This window comes from Pseudonaja textilis, chromosome 1, assembly GCF_049901715.1.
Source record: "Pseudonaja textilis isolate UNSWEBS1 chromosome 1, rPseTex1.2, whole genome shotgun sequence".
NCBI classification, from domain to species: Eukaryota; Metazoa; Chordata; class Lepidosauria; order Squamata; family Elapidae; genus Pseudonaja; species Pseudonaja textilis.
Genome location: NC_141990.1, coordinates 16119493 through 16139225, shown reverse-complemented (window position 1 = coordinate 16139225; position 19733 = coordinate 16119493). Strand labels below are relative to the sequence as shown.

At 44.0% G+C, this 19733-nt stretch overlaps 1 protein-coding gene across 1 annotated transcript in view; it reads left to right on the top strand.

The window, feature by feature from the left end:
• The first annotated feature begins 2514 nt into the window (after positions 1-2514).
• Positions 2515-19733, top strand: part of SPNS2 (SPNS lysolipid transporter 2, sphingosine-1-phosphate) — a 138870-nt gene continuing 121651 nt past the window's right edge. Inside the window, exon 1 of the mRNA XM_026708592.2 lies at positions 2515-2933. Within this exon, the coding sequence (XP_026564377.2) occupies positions 2594-2933 (340 nt within the window). The 5' untranslated portion in view covers positions 2515-2593. The remainder of the gene's footprint in view (positions 2934-19733) is intronic.

Sequence of the window (19733 nt, the reverse complement as noted above, 5' to 3'; positions counted from 1 at the left end):
CGGTAGTAAAAAAAAATGAATCCCACCACTGTACCACTTCATCATTTACAACTCCTTAACACCTCTCTTCTCTCCTTTTTTTGGAGTACAGCCCTCAATGTGTTAAACAAAGTCTTTTCTCTCCCTTCAGCTGATGAAAATTGTGCAACCGTGCTAAAGCATAAACCATAAACCATGATTTATAAGACACAGGGATTCAGTTTGTATAATATCCCAAGTCAAAACCAAATCAACTACCCTGTCATTGTGTTTCCTGGACACAATATGCCTCTATACTAGATAATGCATGAAAGCCTTAATTTCAAATTATAGTTTCTGCAAACTTGTAATGGAGTCTATTCAAGAGAAATCTATAAGTAATCTCAGTTAAAATTTAAAACTTGGATAAAGGACCATTTATGAAGAAGGCAACAAGTTGATGGAGGGCAGAATGGCTTTGCTGACATGCTACAGAAGCTTAATACATTTTGCCAATACAACCTATGATTTATTGTAACATGTGAATAATGCACTTCCATGTAGCTAGAAAACCAATATCCAACTATCTTGCAAACACCAAGACATACCCTAATTTGTTGTTGTCTTATTAGCATACTAGCAGGGTACCCGTGCTTCGCTACAAAGCTATGTGATTGGGCAAGTTTTTGGGGAGGGAAATAAAGGAAAAAAATCATGCCTCTACATACCAGCATCCATCGGTATTCATCTATCTAGTGTCCTGTCAGTGTGTGAGAGTTGAGGGCTGTTTGGAAACTGAAACAGTATTTGCTATGTGAGCATGAAGGAGACAACAAGGAGCTTGGGCGTGGCTTAGCTCAACTGTTCTGTGCTAAAGCTTGGTGCTATGAAACTGAAACTGAAACTCCTCTCCCCTGCTTGTGTTTTGCATTTGGAACAGATTTCTTTTCAGGTGGGGAGGGGGAGTAGAACTCCTTCGCATCAGAGAGTGCTAATAATAATATACAAAATACTAATGCTCTGTCATTTCAAAAAATCCTTTCTTAGTGAGCACCTAGAAGCCAAGAGGAACATACGTGCCAAATTTCAAGTTTGTAGGCTTTACGGTTCTGGAGGTTTTGTGATGATGCGTGAGAGGTATTTTGCTTTTATATATATAAGAAGATTATTCGAATGTAGCCATTGGCGTGTGTGAATTAGTTTATAGCTTTGCATGTTGTCCAATCCCAGACAACTCTAGTTCCTTTATTAAGTGTTGATTAAAGAGGATTTAATCCTTAGAGGATTGCAATGTATAATCAAAAATCAAATCTGTATCGAGGGTATGGATCACCGAAAGCATAATGAGTATACTGCAGGATAAAATAGCTTCTGATTCTCCAGCACAGAACTTGACTCTGAACTCTGTCCCACGCACAGATGCCAAAGCACTTGGCTTCTGCACATGGAGGGCTGGAGAAATGCTGGAGCCTCTGTAGATGCCAAAATCGCATTCCCTCACATGGTCACAAATATGTTTCTCTTATGGAAATCCCACCCAATCCCACTGAAATCAATCTGTCATTTCTGTTACAATGAAGTTACAATGGGATGTGGTTCTAGCTTGCTGAAAACTTTTTGGAAACACAAAGGAAGCCCAGTTTCCCTTTAGATGCCTTTTGCAATTAAGCGATTACCTTCATATGGTTTTTTTTTTCCCATAGATGATTACCTAAGGTAGATTGGCCAATGCCGGGGGTGACCTATTTATTAGAGGTACTCTTCAGTGTAGCAGATTAATACTCATAGCAATATCAGCAGCATCAACAATCGACAATATAAGAAATACTAAAAAGATACTTATAACCAAACCCCAGACGGCAATTGGAAACAAACCACGTTTTTTTCTGAAGAAGCTCAAGTTCCCTAAGCTTTGGGCGTGTAGATGTTTCCATGGTTAGGGTGGCCGTGGCTAGCGCCTCGTGTGAACCCAGCTTGGGTAGGAGATCCCCCTGGATTTCAAAAGCGGGAGTATTGCCGAATATAACTCCCTCCCTGATTATTCCCTTTATTGTCAGAGTACAACATGTGTACAATGAGATTGGCTGAGCCTCCCTTCGTGCACACATCGCCAAACACAACTCACAGTGAGGAGAGAAGTCCCTAACCCAGTCCCAATCTTATTGTACTATGCTACTACTCCCCTTCCAATCGTATTTACTCAAATAATTCGGATTTTTTTAAATTTTTAAATGGTGGTGATGACTTTTTTCAGGCACCTCAACGGAAGGCGGGATGTAGATCAAACCTACCAACCAATCAACCCAACTGGAAGGGACCCTCCGAGGAAGCCTCCAAGGCGACCCTTTCGTCGCCGTCCCCACCCGGGCCCGGGGCTCCATCTGGCGCAAGGGAGGGCGGGGGGGGGGTCCCGGCCGTCCCTTCCAGGCGGCGCGTCCGGAGCCCGGCCCGAAGGCGGCGCGCCACCGCCGGGCTCTCTCCGCGGGCCGCCTTGGGAGCGCGAGGGGCGGGGCGGGCGCCGCAGCCAACCAGGCGGCGCGCGGGGCGGGCGAGTCGGGCGGCCGAGGCAGCCAAGATGCGGCGCTGATCGGCCGGCCGGGCAGCAGGTGCTTCTCCTTCAGCGCCGCCGCGGCTCATGATGTGCCTGGAGAGCGACGGCTCGTCGGGCAGCGGGCCCCCCGGCTGCGGCGGACGGCTTCGGGTCTCGGCGGCGGCGTTGGCCGGCGACGACGAGGAGGAGGAAGACGACGGCGGAGGCGGCGGAGATGGGGGATGTTGCGGACGGGGCGGCGAGGTGCAGACCCTCTCCGGCGCTCTCCCCGCGGCCGGCGGAGGCAAGGTCGCCGCCAACGCCGAACGAGGCTGCCAGGCGGCGCCCGCCGCGGCTCCCAGCCTCGGCAGAGCCCGCGTGGCCGCCGCCGCCATCCTCAGCGTGGGCAACGTGCTCAACTACCTGGACAGGTACACCGTGGCAGGTGAGACCCCCCCCGTCTGCGCCCGCGTCCGGCGGCTCGGGAGGAGGCAGAGCCGGGGCTCCCGGTGGGCGCCTCCGTCCCTCGCTCTTTCTCTCCCTCGCCCGGGCGCTCTTTGCCGCCTGTTTCTCCCCGGGTCCATCTGCCCTCGCCTCCCGAGCCTCGGCTTCCCTCTCCCGCCGCCCCTGCCGGGCTGCTGGAACCGCGCGTCTCCTCCGCATCCCGGCTCGTCCTCCTTCCTCCCCGCTCCTCTCCTTTCTCCCCCTTTCCCCACCGCTTCCTTCCCCGGGTCCGCCTTGCAAATGCCCTGTCGGCGAGCGGCTCTTTTCATCGATCGCCGCTTTTTTCCTTCCTCGGTTCGAGCGTTTCCTCTTCCTTTCCTCCCCTCCGTCCTTCCCCCGCCTCGCTTCCCGCTGCCGACCCCGGCTCGGTTTTTCCTCTTCCGTTTTTTCCCCCCTCCTTTTCTTTCCTTTTCCCTTCCCTCTTTCCCTCCGCTCTGACTCGTCTTCTCTCTCTCTCTCGTCCCTCTTTTTCTCGGCCGTTTGTCTTTTCCGCCCTCCTCGCTCCCTTTCCTCCATCTCCCGAGCGAGTCCTTTGCCCGGCTTCCATCTGCGCGCTCGCTCATCTGACTGCCGCAGGGAAGTTCAGCCCCTGCTGTTGTGGCGAAGGGGCAACTCTTGCCTTGCGCCGGGATACAAAGGGAGATCCTGCCCGGCACTTTGGCACGGGGGGTGGGGAAGGGAGCCAGAGTACAAACGATCGGGGTGGGTGTGGGGTTTTTCCATGGGCAGAAGGGGACGGGGATTAGTACCTCTGGTCCCGCTTCTCTTAAAACTGGAGAAATAAAAGAACTGGGTCCAGGGCGATCTGGGTAGGAGCTTTCAGGGTTTAGCTGGCAAATGTTTCCTTCTTGCGTTGCTACAAAGAGGGAATGAATGAATGAGTGTGTGTGTGTGTGTGTGCGTGTGCATAGATATGTTTGTATGGAGAAAGTGTCCTCTTAAAAGGGGTGGTTTTTTTTAAGATCTGAAAGATGCCCATTCTAGATAGCCTTGCTCTGTTTCTTTGGCGATTTACCGTGGATGAATTGCATTGCTTGGGCAAAGACCGCCTTGCTGCCCCCCCTCCCCATCCTCCTCAGCCTGCAAAAGGAGATTTGCACCATTGTTTTCCACGTTGTCATTAAATTGTCCCGCCCCTTCAATTTTCCAATAATTGGGATTTGTCTCCTACCGCTGTGATTTGTATCATACACCCAGCGGAGTGATTCTCTACTCTTGGATGTACTTCTCTGTGTTTGTCCCTTGAAGTGTGTGTGTGTGTGTGCACAGGCACATGGGTCTGCCGTTGTTGTATTGACAGAGGGAATCTAAAGGACTTATCTGAACACTCCAAGGGTGAGAAGTAAAAGCTGTTGCGAGGGAGATAAGGGCGACTTTGAAAATGGAGGGGTAGGAATTCCTGTGTATTGGCAATACTGCTGGGCGCAACCGACATAAACAGAACTTATATGTTCTCCGCTTCCCATGGAGTGGATTTATTCAAAGAAGAAAAAGCTTCTGCTTTAAAGCAGCCTCTTCTTAGCTGCATGTGCTGGAATAGTCAACCTATGGAGATTGGGGTTCTTTATCCCCAAAGGTACTTAAAAAGAAAGGAGGGCACAATTGCCTTGCTTTTCCTTTCTGCACATTGCAGAGGGTTGGGCTAGATGGTCTTTGAAACCCCTTCCAACTTCCCTATGCAATGGGACATGAAAGCATTCCCTTTGAAAGTGAGAAAATAGGGGAGGTTTTTGCTTTTGGGGTGGAAAAAAAACCCATATTAAAGAAATTACAGGGGGAGACCTGAGTTTTGGTGGCAAAGAATTGGGAGTCTGCTAGGAAATTTGCTAGGAAAGGGGTTACCACAGCGGCAGCCCCCCCTGATATATTGAAGAAGAACTGTGTGAATCTGTGTATGAATGAGTTTTCCCTTGATAGCTTGAACACCTTGGAAAATGTGGTCTGTCAAAGGACACAGAGCTTGATATATCAGTTTTAGCGCAGTCGATAGACTAAATCTATTCCTGAGCGAAGTGTAGGCCTTTTTTCTTTGTTCTAGTGATGTGGGGGGAATCTTATTTTCCTGCCTCACAGAAATGTGGCAAGGCGGAGTTAGGAAGAAAAGGCTAGGTTCTGTGCATTTGCCTCCGAATTTCGATGCCTCTAAATTCCAAGGTTTTCACCGAGCCCTTTGAAAAGGACTCTTTATTAATTAAAACAAGATAGTCTAGATTTAGGTGTGACTATTTCCCAAAGGCCATTCAGTAGCCATTCATTGTTACAAAGAGATGGGAATCTGGGCTTCCCAGGTCTGTTGTCAGGCTGGTTGAAGATAATAAGGTTTGCAGTCTGACGTATTTGGAAGATTATAGGTTGAGAAAAGTTGCATTGAAGTACAGATGGTCTCTGACTTACGATTGTTCGTTTAGTGACCATTCAAAGTTAAAAACAGGACTGAAAAAGGTGGCTTAAGTTACAACCGTCATAGCATCCCCATGGTCACGTAATCAAAATTTGGGTGCTTGGCAACCAGTGTGTATATATGATGTTGGAGTGACTGGAATGATCATCATTTGCCACCATCCTAGGAATCCAATGAAGGAAACTGGATTTGCTTAATGACTGTGTGTTTCACTTAACAGCTGCAGTAATTCCCTTAATTGTGGCAAAAAGGTCATACAATTGGGTGTGACTCACTTGCAAACAGCTTTGTAACAACCAAAATTCTAGTCCCAATTGTAGTTGCAATTGAGAATTACCTGCATATTGCCTCTACTAAGGTTGATAAAGCACTTATCTAAAGCTAAAATCTTTTTTTTTTCATGCCTTGCACTAAGTCACAGTACCGTAATTGTACTCACGCTTTATCTTACACTGACATAACCATTATTCCAAATCACAATAGCTGGTTTCATACACACTATTCCAACTCCAGATAAAATACACCAGTAGTTAGCCCCAATACTAATTCTAAACACTGAACACCTGGAATTTGGAGCAGGTAGGCAATTCCTACAGCAGCGACCATCACCTGGTACCAAACAATGGGGACTACAATTCCCAGAATCCCTAGTCAAAGTCCCAATAGGTTTAGAAAGTGGTAGGATAGAGAAGATGCTATGTACTGAGAGCCAATGGATTTGTCATCATCTTGCAAGATGCAGGGTGAGGCATGCTATCTCACTCAAAGGGGTATAGATAGACACAGTATCATTTTTTTTTTACTACTGGTTCTGTGGGTGTGGCTTGGTGGGCGTGGCAGGGGAAGGATACTGTAAAATCTCCAGTCAGAGGTGGTGTTTGCCAGTTCTCCAAACTACTGAAAAATTTCCGCTACCGGTTCTCCAGAATTGGTCAGAACCTGCTGAATACCACCTCTGCAGTAGTGGCTTGCTGTGACATTGGAAAGATCTTCCAGCTTTGAAAACAGCAGTCCTCTAGTATCAGTCGTTAGAAAATGTGAAACCCTATTTAAGATCCATATGGAGAAAGGATGTTGGTCAGTGGGAGGCATCATCGATATGACGATGAGAGCCAGTTTTACATCTCTGAGCCAAATGGAGATGCTGCAGAAGTTCTGGTGCCAAGAGGCTTTCGGGATCTGTGGCAGAAGAAACAGGCTCCAGGCTCAACCCAGCCAAGAGAAGTAGCTTGAGAGCAGGCCTGTAACCCTTGAGTCCTCTGGATCCACCTTTCTTGTTAGACATGCAGGTGGACGCCTGTCCCAGAGGACACTCCTTTCTAGCACTGATGATGATACCTAGTTGGGTGATCGAAATGTCTATAATAAGGAAATAACCAAATTCAGAGAGCACCAAGGACCCCATGGAGCAGCTCTGTTTGGTGTGTCAGTTGTTGCCTTATTTGGAACAGGTTGGTCTGAGAATGGTTACTCATCCCTAAGCATCCCTTGTATGGATTGGTGTCATTTATTGTCATTTCATGCTGTTCAAAATCACCTGAAACTTCTACTGAGACAAAAAGAGAGAGGGCTGGGTGCTTATCAGGAGTGGGATTCAAAATTTTTAACAACTGGTTCTGTGAGCATGGCTTAGTTGGTGGGGGTGGCTTGGTGGTTATGTGACTGGGTGGACGTAGCTTGGTGGTCATGTTATTGGCTGGGTGTGGCCAACTCAATATCACTCACATCGAGGCACGCATGTCCTCGCCTGGCCTCTCAGGACTGTGGGGATGCTGCAACAGTCGTAAGTGTGAAAAAGAGTCATAAGTCACTTTTTTCAGTGCCATTGTAACTTTGAATGGTTACTCCACACAAGCAAAGTACCAGCAAAGGAGGGGGAAAAAACTCCAGAGACATTCCTGAGACAGGAAGTCTAGTCCTGCCAAGAACGTAATAAGGGTTAACAGAGAGGCAGTTTCTGTAAGCAACACCAGAATGTTTCCTTCCTGCCTTCCTTACAGGATTAGGCCAGTAATTTCTTCTAACAACCAGTTCTCTAAACTGCTTAGAATGTTAACAACCAGTTCTAGCGAATAGGTGCGAACTGGTAGAATCCCACCCCTGGTGCTTATTGGTCAATCCCATGACTGCTATGTTATACCACCACTGCTGAAGCTGCACGGTTATGGACCTACAAAACCCTGTGTAACTCTTGATCTTGGTATCTAAGAAATCAGCTTTCCTAAGTAGAATCTTTCTACCCACCTGGGTGACCAGAGAAGACCTGCTGAAAGTCTCTCCTATTGTGAGGTGTAGTGGGAGGGAGATAAGTGGAAACCATTCTTTGTGGGGGCTCTTCTCCTCTAAATATCTGGCCCCTCCTTCTGCAGTGTTGGTGGTCCCCACCTTTATGGCATTTCTGAAAAGACTTTTGAGTCTGATTTTTAGAATAATCAGCACCAGTGTGCTTTTATTATTGCTTGCTGCATTTTGTTACAGTCTTATTATTAATTATTATTGCCCTGCATTGCTGTTCTGCTGAAGCACACCTATACACAGTATTCAATCCACCTAGATCTGGATTTCTCAACCTTGGCCATTTTAGGATGTGTGGACTTCAACTCCCAGAATTCCCTAGCCAGCTGGCTAAGGAATTCTGGGAGTTGAAGTCCACACATCCTAAAATGGCCAAGGTTGAGAAAGTCTGATCTAGATTAAGGTGATCAGTAACGCCTATGAAGATCAAACCTTCATCTAGATTGAAGTGATTGATAACTCCTATGAATAAATAGGAAATGTCTGGTTCCTTTTTGACCTGGCTGTTGATTTTTCAGGTTGGAGAAAGCCAAGTGCTGGAATAAGGATTTGTGTTTATCTGGAAGGTTATCAGGATAACAAAATCCCTTGTGCTAATTCAACAGCATACATATCCAACAAAGCTTCTTCCTATTGTTGTGTGTGTGTGCTTAAGAGAAATAAAAGTTTTTAAATGCCTCACATTGGAATGAAAGGAGGACAATGGGGTTTTATTTTTAATTTTTATTCTTATCTTTGGGAGAAATCTGCTTAGGGAAAAAAAAACCCCTCATTCTTGAGAAAGGGGGAGCCAGGAGTTGGTTAAGATGTCAATTGTGGGGAAAAGATGGTGACCAGGAAACACCTGTGTAAACAGATTTTGGCCAATATCGGGCAGTTTCTTGGCAAGTGACCTCTCTTTAATTGTAATATGTTCTAAACATTTCCCTCTTTAACTCAGCTTTTGCTTTTTCAGAAGAAAAGATACTCTGTTGAGGTTACTGACTTCATACACCAGACTAAGGCATGTTGTGTTTGTTTGGTTTGGGCTTTCTACGATTTGTGAACAAGCCAAGTGAGGCTTATTCAGGAAATCACAGTTAAGCCGCCTGCCTTTACCAAAACTTGGGGGCTTAGCAGTAAAATTAGTAGCTGCGCTCCTGCAATAGATTTCACTCGGTAAAGTTCTACATGAACTTGGTAGGACCAGGCATAGGTGTGAAATCGATCTCAGCTGCCCGTAGCCTCCTGCTAGGTATTTCCACCGTCTACCAGGAGTGTTGACATTGCAAGGGGTGTGAGGTGGTTGGTGTATCTCTTGTGGTCCAACAGGCTGTGAAAGGTGTGTGATTGGCATAGGAATATGGGCTCTGCTCAGGGTAAGCCTAGAATTAGGATGAATCAAGTTAAGGCGTGCGTCCTCAGCCCTCTTGAGTGTGTTACAAGGAGCTTTGATAAAGTAAAAACCCGACAGGATATGTGGTGCTTGTTTTGGTGACGTGGAAGGTTGTGTCAACCCAGCCTAGTTTTCAGCTCAGTGTACAATGCAAAGGGCTAAATCCAGTCACTTGCTTAAGTGTGCTGTGCGAATGCAACTACAAGTAGTCCTCAACTGATAACCATTCGTTTAGTGGTCGTTCGAACGTGCAACGGTACTGAAAAAAGTGAGTTACGGCTATTTTTCACACTTACGACTGCTCAACATGCCCATGAACAAACTTCAGGCGCTTAGCAACTAGTTCATATTTATGATGGTTGTGGAGTCCCAGGATGACGTGATCCCCTTTTGCGACCTTCTGGCAAGCAAAGTCAGTGGGGAAGCCAGATTCACTTAATGACCGTGTTAATAGCAACTGCAATGATTCATTTAACAACTGTGGCAAAAAAATGGAACAAAACTCACTTAACAACTTGTCTCACAGCAGTGGAAATTTGGGGATTAATCTGAGGACTACAGCAAGTTTGTTATTAAATTCCTCACAAATCGTCCTTGACTTACCACAGTTCGTTTAGTGACAGTTCAAAGTTACAATAGCACCGAATAAAGTGACTTACGACTGTTTTTCATATTTATGACCATTGCACCGGGGGTCATGTGATCAAAATGGAAACTGGCTCACATTTATGACGGTTGCAGTGACCCAGGGTCATGTGATTCCCCTTTTGCGACCTTCTGGCAGGCAAAGTCGACGAGGAAGCCTGATTCACTTAACGACAATGGTACTAGCTTAATAACCGCTAAACAATTGGGCCAAGAAAAGTTGCAAAATGGGACAAATTTCACTTAATGAATGTCCCACTTAGCAACAGAAACGTTGGGCTCCGTTGTGGTTGTCAGTCGAGGATGACCTGCATTTAATTCAGAATCTACAACAGAGAAAAGAGCTTTAGCAGCTTTCCCAGTTGACGCTTCCACCCCTGCCTGATTTCTGCATTGAAGGAGGACTCCTCCCTTTCAAAGGGGATTTGTTCTTCTGTTGAATAGCTCCTTTGCATTGCAACATGTCTCCTAATATTTATCTCTAAATGGTTTCTCTGCGGTTTCCACCTGCTGATTTTAGTTTTGCCATCTGCTTCAAATGTGTGTGTGTGTGTGTGTGTGTGTGTGTGTTTGCAATGGTCCTTTGTTCATTCTCTGCTCAATTTCTTCATCAGGCAACTTTAAGATGTATGCACTTCACCTGCCAGAATTCCCCAGCCAGCATGGCTGACAAGGGAGCTCTGGAAATCCCACACGTCTTAAAAGTTGCCAAGTGTGAGAAACCCTAGGCTAAAAACATCCAATTCTTTCAGCTCACGGGATCTACTGTAGCCGTGTGGTGCGGTTCCCTAGTTCGGCACTCAGACCTTGGGGCTTCACTTAATCCCAGCGATGGCGGTGTGTGTGTGTGTGTGTGTGTGTGTGTGTGAGTGTGAAACCAAAAAACGGAGGGCTAGAATCTTAAAAAGTTAATGTGGCGTGTGATGGAGTCACCAAGGCAATTGAAGTATAATGGGTGCGCGTATCCTGTGTGCTCACGTTGCAAATGGAAATGCAGCAGCCCAAGGTAATGAAAAAAAAATTAGTCCGGTTTAATTGCTGAGGCTGTACCAATGGGGCCCCCACCCCAACCCACATCCCGGCTCCCTCTAATTTGGAATCAGTGATTCAGTCGTTGGGTGAAGCAACTGGCAGCTCCAGACGAGTGTCAATAGTGTGTGTGTGTGTGTGTATATGCGTGTGTGTGCGTGCACGCCTCTATTTGCCTGAGTGAGTACAGATGAATCAGGTCACCAGGTGAAAAATCCGGTTTGTAACTCAGGACAGGTGGCAATTAGCACACGCGGCTCCTGGCTCTCTCCGAAAGCTTTCAAAGCATCTTTTGCTCATGAATAATGCAAGCGCTGGGGAAAGTAGGCAGAGGCTCCTTCTGCGGAGGAGGAAAAAGGAGCCAGAGGTTGGTACATCTGCAAAGCCACTAATCCACCATGTGTCAGAGCTGAGGTGTGGCTTCTGCCTTGGTCCCGGGCTCTCTCTCTCTCTCTCTCTCTCTCTTGGCCTAAGAATAAGTCACCGACTGAACTGGCTCGGTGAGAGATGACCTGGTATCTGTGAACTCATTTCCTGATACCTGGGAGTAAATATTTTGAACTTTGGGTTCCTGTGGGAACTTTTAAAGCTGCCCCGGGTTTGTTCTACCAATGTAGTAGAAAGTTTGGCGGGGGGGGGGTTCATTCCCCCTCTTTTTTAACATAACAAAAGAAAGAAAGCCTAAGGGATATTTATTTTTAGTCCCCTTCTGGCAAGGTAGACAGCAAATAAATTATATACAAATACACATGCATACCTAAACATAGATAGATAGATAGATAGATAGATAGATAGATAGATAGATAGATAGATAGATAGATAGATAGATAGACAGATGTGTGTGTATGTGTGTATATATGTATGTATATATGTGTGTGTGTATGTATATGTATACATACATATATATGTATACATGTATATGTATACATACATAGATATATAGATATATAGATATATACACACACGTGTGTGTGTGTATATGTGTGTGTGTGTGTCTGTCTGTCTCAGAGAGACAGACCCCAGGTAGTTGCTACGTATTTTTATTTTTCTTAAAATATATAATATAAATCTACTTTTTGTTTTTACTTGTTTTGTTGTAAACCTGGAGTCACCTAAAAGTGAGGTGATACTTGATACTTGACTGTATAAATAAATCAATTCTGGGAATTGAAATCTTAAAGTTGCCAAGTTTGAGAAACACTGGGCTGAATGCAACCAATTCTTTCAGCTACCGCAGAACTCATTGGCGTATTCCCTAGTTTGGCACTCAAACCTAGGAACTTCACTTAACCCCAGCGATGGCATAGTGTGTAACCAAAACAATGAGGGCTAGAACCTTAATGTGGCATGTTACCGAGTCACCAAGGTAATTGAAGTGTTCAGTAATGGATATACATATCCTGTGTGGGTCACGTTGCAAAGGGAAATGCAGCTGCCCAAGCTAATGAAAAAAATAACCGTGTGTGTTTGTGTGTGTGTATGTGTACATACATATACACATACAAACATACATATATGCATATAAACATGCACACGAAAGAGAGATACATCTTTACTTTTTACCTGAATTTCAACAAGCCTTGACTAAACCAAAATACAGTAATCTGTATTATATGTATGTGTATCTGTATTCACCTGGATGTGTAACCTGCATCCATTTCTGGAATGAAATTAAGCATATAGGCAGAGCTGCAGCGATGGGAACTTGGGTCACATGATAAAAAATTGCTCGGCAACACCTGACTTATCTGTCTTCACCTCTAAGGAAGGGAAGCACAGAGGATATGAGCCCAGGCCTTGTCATCCCCACTAGGAAAGGACTCTGGTGACAGAATAGCCAAGACATTTGCCAAGCCACATTCCACAGGTAGCTGCTGGCAGTGTGTACTTCCCTCCTTGCAAATAATACTTCCGGGGAGAAGACACATTACCCTTTGGCACCTCCGGAATGCTGTTTGGTGAGGCATCAGTGTTTCTGACTCATTCTTTGCACCTCTTTTGCAAATCTGTATCTTCTTCTGGCTTCCAGTTTCCCATTTGTACCTTATGATTCTTGACTCTTGACAAATGTATCGTTTCTTTTATGTACACTGAGAGTATTTGCACCAAGACAAATTCCTTGTGTGTCCAGTCTCACTTGGCCGATAAAGAATTCTATCTATTCTATCTATCTATTTCCAAAATTCTGGATTTACAATCCTTTCTTTATGTTCCTGTTCCTGTGGAAAAGTCATTCGAAACACACCCATTTTCGTCAGTGGTGGGATTCAAAATTTTTTACTACCGGTTCTGTGGGCATGGCTTGGTGGGCATGACATGGCTTGGTGGACATGGCTTGGTGGGCGTGACAGGGGAAGGATACTGTAAAATCCTCATTCCTTCCTCACCCCACTAACCTGCTTTCCAGCTCCATTCTCCTGTGCAGGGCAACAAAAGGAGACCCAGCCTCCCAGCTGGGACTCAGGAGGCAGAGAATAGATGGGGGTGGGGCCAGTCAGAGGTGGTATTTGCTGGTTCTCCGAACTACCCAAAATGTCCACTACTGGTTCTCTAGAACTGTTCAGAACCTGCTAAATACCACCTCTGATTCTCATGTACAACTCGGGAACCTGGGCAACCCTCTCAGAGGGTTTGTTGGCTTGTTGGTTTGCTCCAGTCTATGTGAGGTCCTGATCCATTGCTCAGTCTACCTCCTTTGCAAATGCCGAAAGGGTTTTCATTCTTGTGAAGCCAAAAAACCTCTTGTGTTTGAAACACAGCTAAGCTGCAGAGCACCTTGAAAAAAAAAACTTCCTCTGATTTTGGAGGCAGGAAATGGAGTGACTGATTTTTATTTTATCCAGCAGTAGCAAGAATTTCCTGGAGGAATTTGTTTTTAGTTGTAAACCCCCCGAGTCATTTGGGAGGCAGCCTATGAATAAATTAGATTAAATTAATAAATTTCTAGAGAGTAGGAATCTTCCGTGATGGGAAAAACAAGGGCAGGATTGGAAGGGCACTCTTGGAAGTGAATGGAAGCTTGGGAATAAAATATAGAACGTTCACATTCTGCCCTTGGCTATCTGATCATTAAATAAGTCCACATTCCCCCAAATTCTCTTATCCTCCAAAACAATTTGTAAAAGCAAATTCTCTTTAATTAAACTGAAGGAGAATGGTAGGAAAAACTGCTGGATTGATGCTACCTGCAAGTGTGTTGGCACAAGTTGCCAAGTGTTGATTTTTGAGATCTAACTGCAAAGCTGGGTTTCACACAACATATTTAACTAGGTGACGATGGGGCTGAGTCAGTTGAGTTTATTGTATTGTGGGAATGAATCCAGCTCTTGGTGTGTTTAATCAGCAAGGTTTTTATACTGAACCACAATGTGGTTTGTGTTATGCAATCTCAGCTACTGTATTCTTATTAAAGCTGAATTTCGGGATGAATCTGTGGTGTGAAGACTTTCCTAGAAACTCTGAAGAGAGCCAATTAAGAGTTGTCTGAACCAGCAACAAGACTGTATTTCAACAAGGCATTTTGAAAAGAAATATGAGTGATAAAATAAGATCAGACACCAGAAGATGGAACTATCTCTACCAAATAAGGATCATTGGGCACACATCCTAAAATGAGTGGTTGAGTCCCTCATCTTTGTTTATAATTAAATAAACCACCATTGCCTGGCTTTGTATAACACACAAAACCATGATCCATGGTTTACAAAGCACAGTGGGTGGTTAGGTATAAACCATGGCTTGGTGTTATACATCAATCTCAGCAATACATTCGGGTAGTTAATTATTCTCAACAACACATTCAGATCAGAGGTAGATTCTACCGGTTTGGACCGGTTCAGGTGAACTGGATGTTAAATTTACATCTGGTTCGATGAACCAGTAATTGAACCAACCGGCTGGCCCTGGACCTGCCCTTCCCCTCCTCTCCCAGAAGTCTCCATGTGGCCCATTTTGGATGCAGGTAAGTTCAGGGTCTGCACAGAGGCTCTGGGAGGGCAAAAAATGAGCCGAACTGGAAGTCCAGAAACAGGCCTGATTCTGGCTTTCAGAGGCCCTCCGGAGGCTGGGGGAGGCCATTTTTGCCCTCCCAGAGGCCCAAGGGAAGCCTCCAGACTCTGGGGAAAGGGGAAAATGGCCGAACCAGAAGTTCCTGTAGGCCACGCCCACCCAGCAACCGGGCAGCGAACCGGTTGCTGGGATTTTTGAAACCCACCCCTGATTCAGATAGCTAACTTATATGAGCTCTGTTGAATCCAACTGAATTTCCTAAGTATTTAACTAGCTTGTTCTTTTTACGTGTTTCAGAGGCCTCAAAGTGAAATTGTACTTTTCCTCAATGTTAGCTAATCCAGGTATCCTCAATTTATAATTGTTCGTTTAGTGACCGTTCAAAGTTACAATGGCACTGAAAAAAATGACCATTTCTCACACTTAAGACCGTGGCAGCATCCCCATGGTCATGTGATCAAAATTCAGATGTTTCACGACTGATCCATATTTATGACGGTTGCATTGTTATGGGATTGTGTGATCCCCTTTTGTGACCTACTAATGAGCAAAGTCAATGGGGAAGCCAAATTCACTTAACAACCAGGTCCCTAACTTAATGACTGCAGTGATTCACTTAACAACTGTGACAAGAAAGGGCATAAAATGGGGCAAAACTCACTTAACCAATTTCTCAGTTAGCAATACAAATGTTGAGCTCCATTGTGGTCATAAGTCAAGGACTACTTGTAGTACAGCCAGAATGGGGGCATTGTGAAACCAGAGGGGAGAAATCCCAAATTTAGCAGAAATAGAACAATTGTTTAACATAGTCATCCAGGCATCTGATCATTTTGGAGGGGAAAATTAAAACAAATAAGGACGTAGCAGGTAAGGGAAAAGAATGGGGTGGAATCTGCTGGAAGAAGTCATGTATCCCTGAAAAGAGAGCCAGAAGGTTTTATCTAAGCATGGTTGGGTTTATGTCATAGATTTTATATTACTTTATTTAGATGGATTCCGAATTTCAGCAGAAAACAGGCTCTTGAGATTTTTTTTCCTGAGCTAATGGAAAAATTGCCAATTTTACTATTTTTACTATTTTAGTAAAATTTACAATTTTACTATTTCTTCCAGGCCGAGAATGCTCTTTCTCCATTTGGAAATCTGGCATATTCCTGTATTTTGCTTCTCCACCCTGATTCTAAATATTTGGGCTTTTAAAAAGCCTTTGTTTTTAAAGGTTATTAAGGAGAAAAAAAGGCTATAACTGTAATTAAGGCAAAATCTGTGTTGCTAAATGTGAGCAGATTCTGAGGATGGATTCCTGTATTTGCTGTAAATTCATGCAGGGAGTTTTGCTAAATCAGCCTATTGGGGCAATACTGTTTCTCAGGCTGAGTTTTCCTCTTTGATTGAGGCAAGCCTTGTAGCAAATAACTGAGCAAAGCTGTATTCCCTCAACCCTATAATAATTCTTGATTTATTTATCTGGTACCAAAATGCAGCAGTGTGAGGCCTTAACATTTTTTTGTATTGCTTTTAACGTTTTTGACCGGTTAAACGTAATGGAGAACGGAAAATGATAACTGTTATTCTTGTTTTCTTGCTGGTTCTTTAGAATTGTCTTAAAAATGAGCTTCTTTTCAGGGTAGGAAAATATTTGGTTGATGTGCATAAGCAGTAACTGCTCATGTTTTGGGACTCAGCGTAACAGATCTTTTCAACATCTCTCTTATTTGTGAACATTTGTTGTTTTCACTTGAATATAGCTATAAAACTGCAGTCCAGATTTGACCCAATTGGTTGGCAGGGAAAAGGAAGGGCTTAACATTTCCCCAGTAATTTATATTCTTGATCAAAGCGCAAGGTTTTCATCTACAGGCAATATGACAACAAATGTATTGGGTGGATTACTAATATTAGCTACCTTTTTTCTGGAGTTAGAGGTGGCATATCTGGTTCCCACACCCCACTCTTGTTCTGTTCTTGCAGTGGGCTTGAAAGATAGGTTATACTGAGAAATAGAGATTTTATGAGACTCAGAGTTTCCTTCCTTCCTTCCTTCCCTCCCTCCCTCCCTCTCTTTCTTCGTTCTTTTTCTGACTAAAAGACACAAGTAACCCATTTTTTTCTGGCAAATAAATAGGATGCTGGTGGGATTAAAAAATTTTTACTACCGGTTCTGTGGGCGTGATGTGGCAGGCATGGCTTGGTAAGCATGGCAGGAGAAGGATACTGCAAAATCCCATTCCCTCCCCACTCCACTAACCTGCTTTCCAGCTCCATTCTCCTGTGCAGGGCAACCAAAGGAGACCCAGCCAATCAGCTGGGACTCAGGAGGCAAAGAATAGATGGGGGCAGGGGCAGTCAGAGGTGATATATGCTGATTCTCTGAACTACTCAAAATTTCTGCTACCGGTTCTCCAGAACTGATCAGAACCTGCTGAATACCACCTCTGATGCTGGAGGCAAAATGTGTTTTTATTTAAAAGAATCCACTGGGGAAAAAAGTGGACTTGTTCTGATCACTACACCACACTGTATTTGCTGAAGAAAATAAATAAGTGGAACACGACCACATTCATATATACCCACAGCAGTGTGGCTAAGAAATAGCCATTGTTGGCTTATTGTAAAAAAAAAACAGCATGTAGTGAAAAGATTAAATGAAGCATCTGTAATTGGATGCCTTCCAGAAGCCTAGGACCATAACTCCCATCATCCTCCAGTAGAATATTCAGTGATGGGAATTGAAGTTAATTATATCTGGAACACATTAGTACCACTGAAGTTCTCAATAACCTGACAAGGAAATGGACCAAGGTTTGTTACGGTTCCATTTTTATAACTAACTATAGGCCAACATGTCAATTTTGTGTAGCATGCCAGTATGCTTTTCAGGTTTTTTAGTGATGGATTGCCAGGAATTTTCCAACAAACAAAATGTTAGGTAATAACTCTGAGAGATCATTTAATCTTCTCTGATGGAGTGCTTAGCATGCATAACTTCTGCAGTATGAATAAAATGTGTCTTTGCACCTATTTATCTTCAGAGTTATCTGATCCTGCCTCATTTGCATCACCTGTAAAAAGCACTTGGTACAAATAAATTTGGATCTTTCTCTCGTAAGCTGTAGAGCACACACCCTTGACTTTCTCTAGACAGTGGGAGTACATGTGAACATCCTGCTTGCTGAGACTTCCCCGGCACTCTTCTAAAACTCTTGGAATTATTTCCTGGTTTCATTAGATGATTCCCAGGATCTGGCATATGAGGCTGTCAGGGAATGGGTGTGTGGGTGGGAATGCCTTTAAATCCCTTTAAATGGCAATAGCACTTAGACATATATACCGCTTCACAATGTTTTACAGCCCTCTCTAAGCAGTTTACAGAGTCAGCCTATTGCCCCCAACAATTTGGGTCCTCAGTTTACCCACCTCGGAAGGATGGAAGGATGAGTCAACCTTAAGCCTGGTGGGATTCGATCTGCCAAATTGCAGTCAGAGTAGCTTGCAGTACTGCACTCTAACCACTGCACCACCGAGGCTCCTAAATGGGATGCAGAGGGCTGAACTCTCAAAAACAGTAGGTGGAGCCAGGTAGATCTAATTTTAAATGGAGCTCATTTACACCCTAATTAAAATGAAATCTAAAGAATGCAATTAGACTTTAGTCATATATTTAATTATTCTGTCACGTTAAAAAGCTAATTAGTAATGAGTCTTGGAGACCCTGGGGGACACATCCTGACTTTTGCATATCGTTTGGGGAAGTCACAACCCAAGGACCCCAGAATCTAATTCTTAAAATAGAAAGGCAGAGCACCATGCATCTCTATACTACAAAAACTCTTGTCATAACTTTTAACTGAATAAAATGGTGCATCATAGGGCAACATATTTTTTTGGAATCAAAGTACCTTAAACGGGTCAATTTAATTTACATCCAAAGTCTGGGGCCCATGGCTGCTGAGTGAACAAAATTTGGAGAAGTTGTGGATGCTTCAGTGTTACAAGTTGCTGCTACAGTCACATGATCTTCCTTTTCAATATTCTGTGACAGTTTCCCAGCCAGTCTTGCAATCCCTTATTCCCTCCTTTACCCAGCAACAGCCACTTACCTACCTGCTGGAAAAGGGAAGCAGAGGGGAGGAAGATTTCTGATGCTCCCTGCCTTATTCCCACAAATGGGGAAGGCAGGTGGAGTTGGATATCATTCCTGCTTCCACTTTTTTTTTTTTTTTTTACCATGGTCATTCTGTTTCTCTGTTTAGGTAAGGAAATATCTCTGAAACAATGTCCCAACAGGGCGTGAGTTGTCTAATAATTTTAGAATAGAAGAGAACAGAATTCTTTATTGGCCAAATGTGATTGGACGCACAAGGAATTTGTCTCCGGTGAGTAAGCTTTCAGTGTACATACAAACAACAAAGCAATAGGTCATGAGTCATAGTTACAATCATTAATCATAAGGTACAACAAGTGATACATCATAGATACTAATAGGAGAAGGTATTAGGAAAGATGAGAAGATTAGGATAATATCAGTGCATCTTATTACATGGGTAAATATCTATATTCCAAAGACAGTGCTGTGGGAATTAGGTGTTCAGCAGAGGCACAGGGAACAAAAACTATCTTTGTGTCTCATTGTTTTGGCATACAATGCCCTATTAACTTGATTCATTTTCTCCTCTGCTCTTCTCTTCCTGCCACCTTCTTTTGAAACCACTCATCTTTTCTCCTAAAAATAAAAACTCCAGCCTAGCAACAGTTCTAGATTTCTAGTCTTGAAACTTCAGGGGGAAAAAAGGAAGAAATGAAAAGCTGTCACAATGGCATGATTTTTAAAGGTTGCCCCAGGTCTTAAGGTTGTTCTTCTCAGCTGCCGAAACTGCTGATTATCTTTCTTCAGTGATCTCTCTCATAAACATCTGCTGGTGTTGACATCTTGAAGATGTAATATTGACTTCATCATTATGATGGTTTTATTATGTGACTAAAGA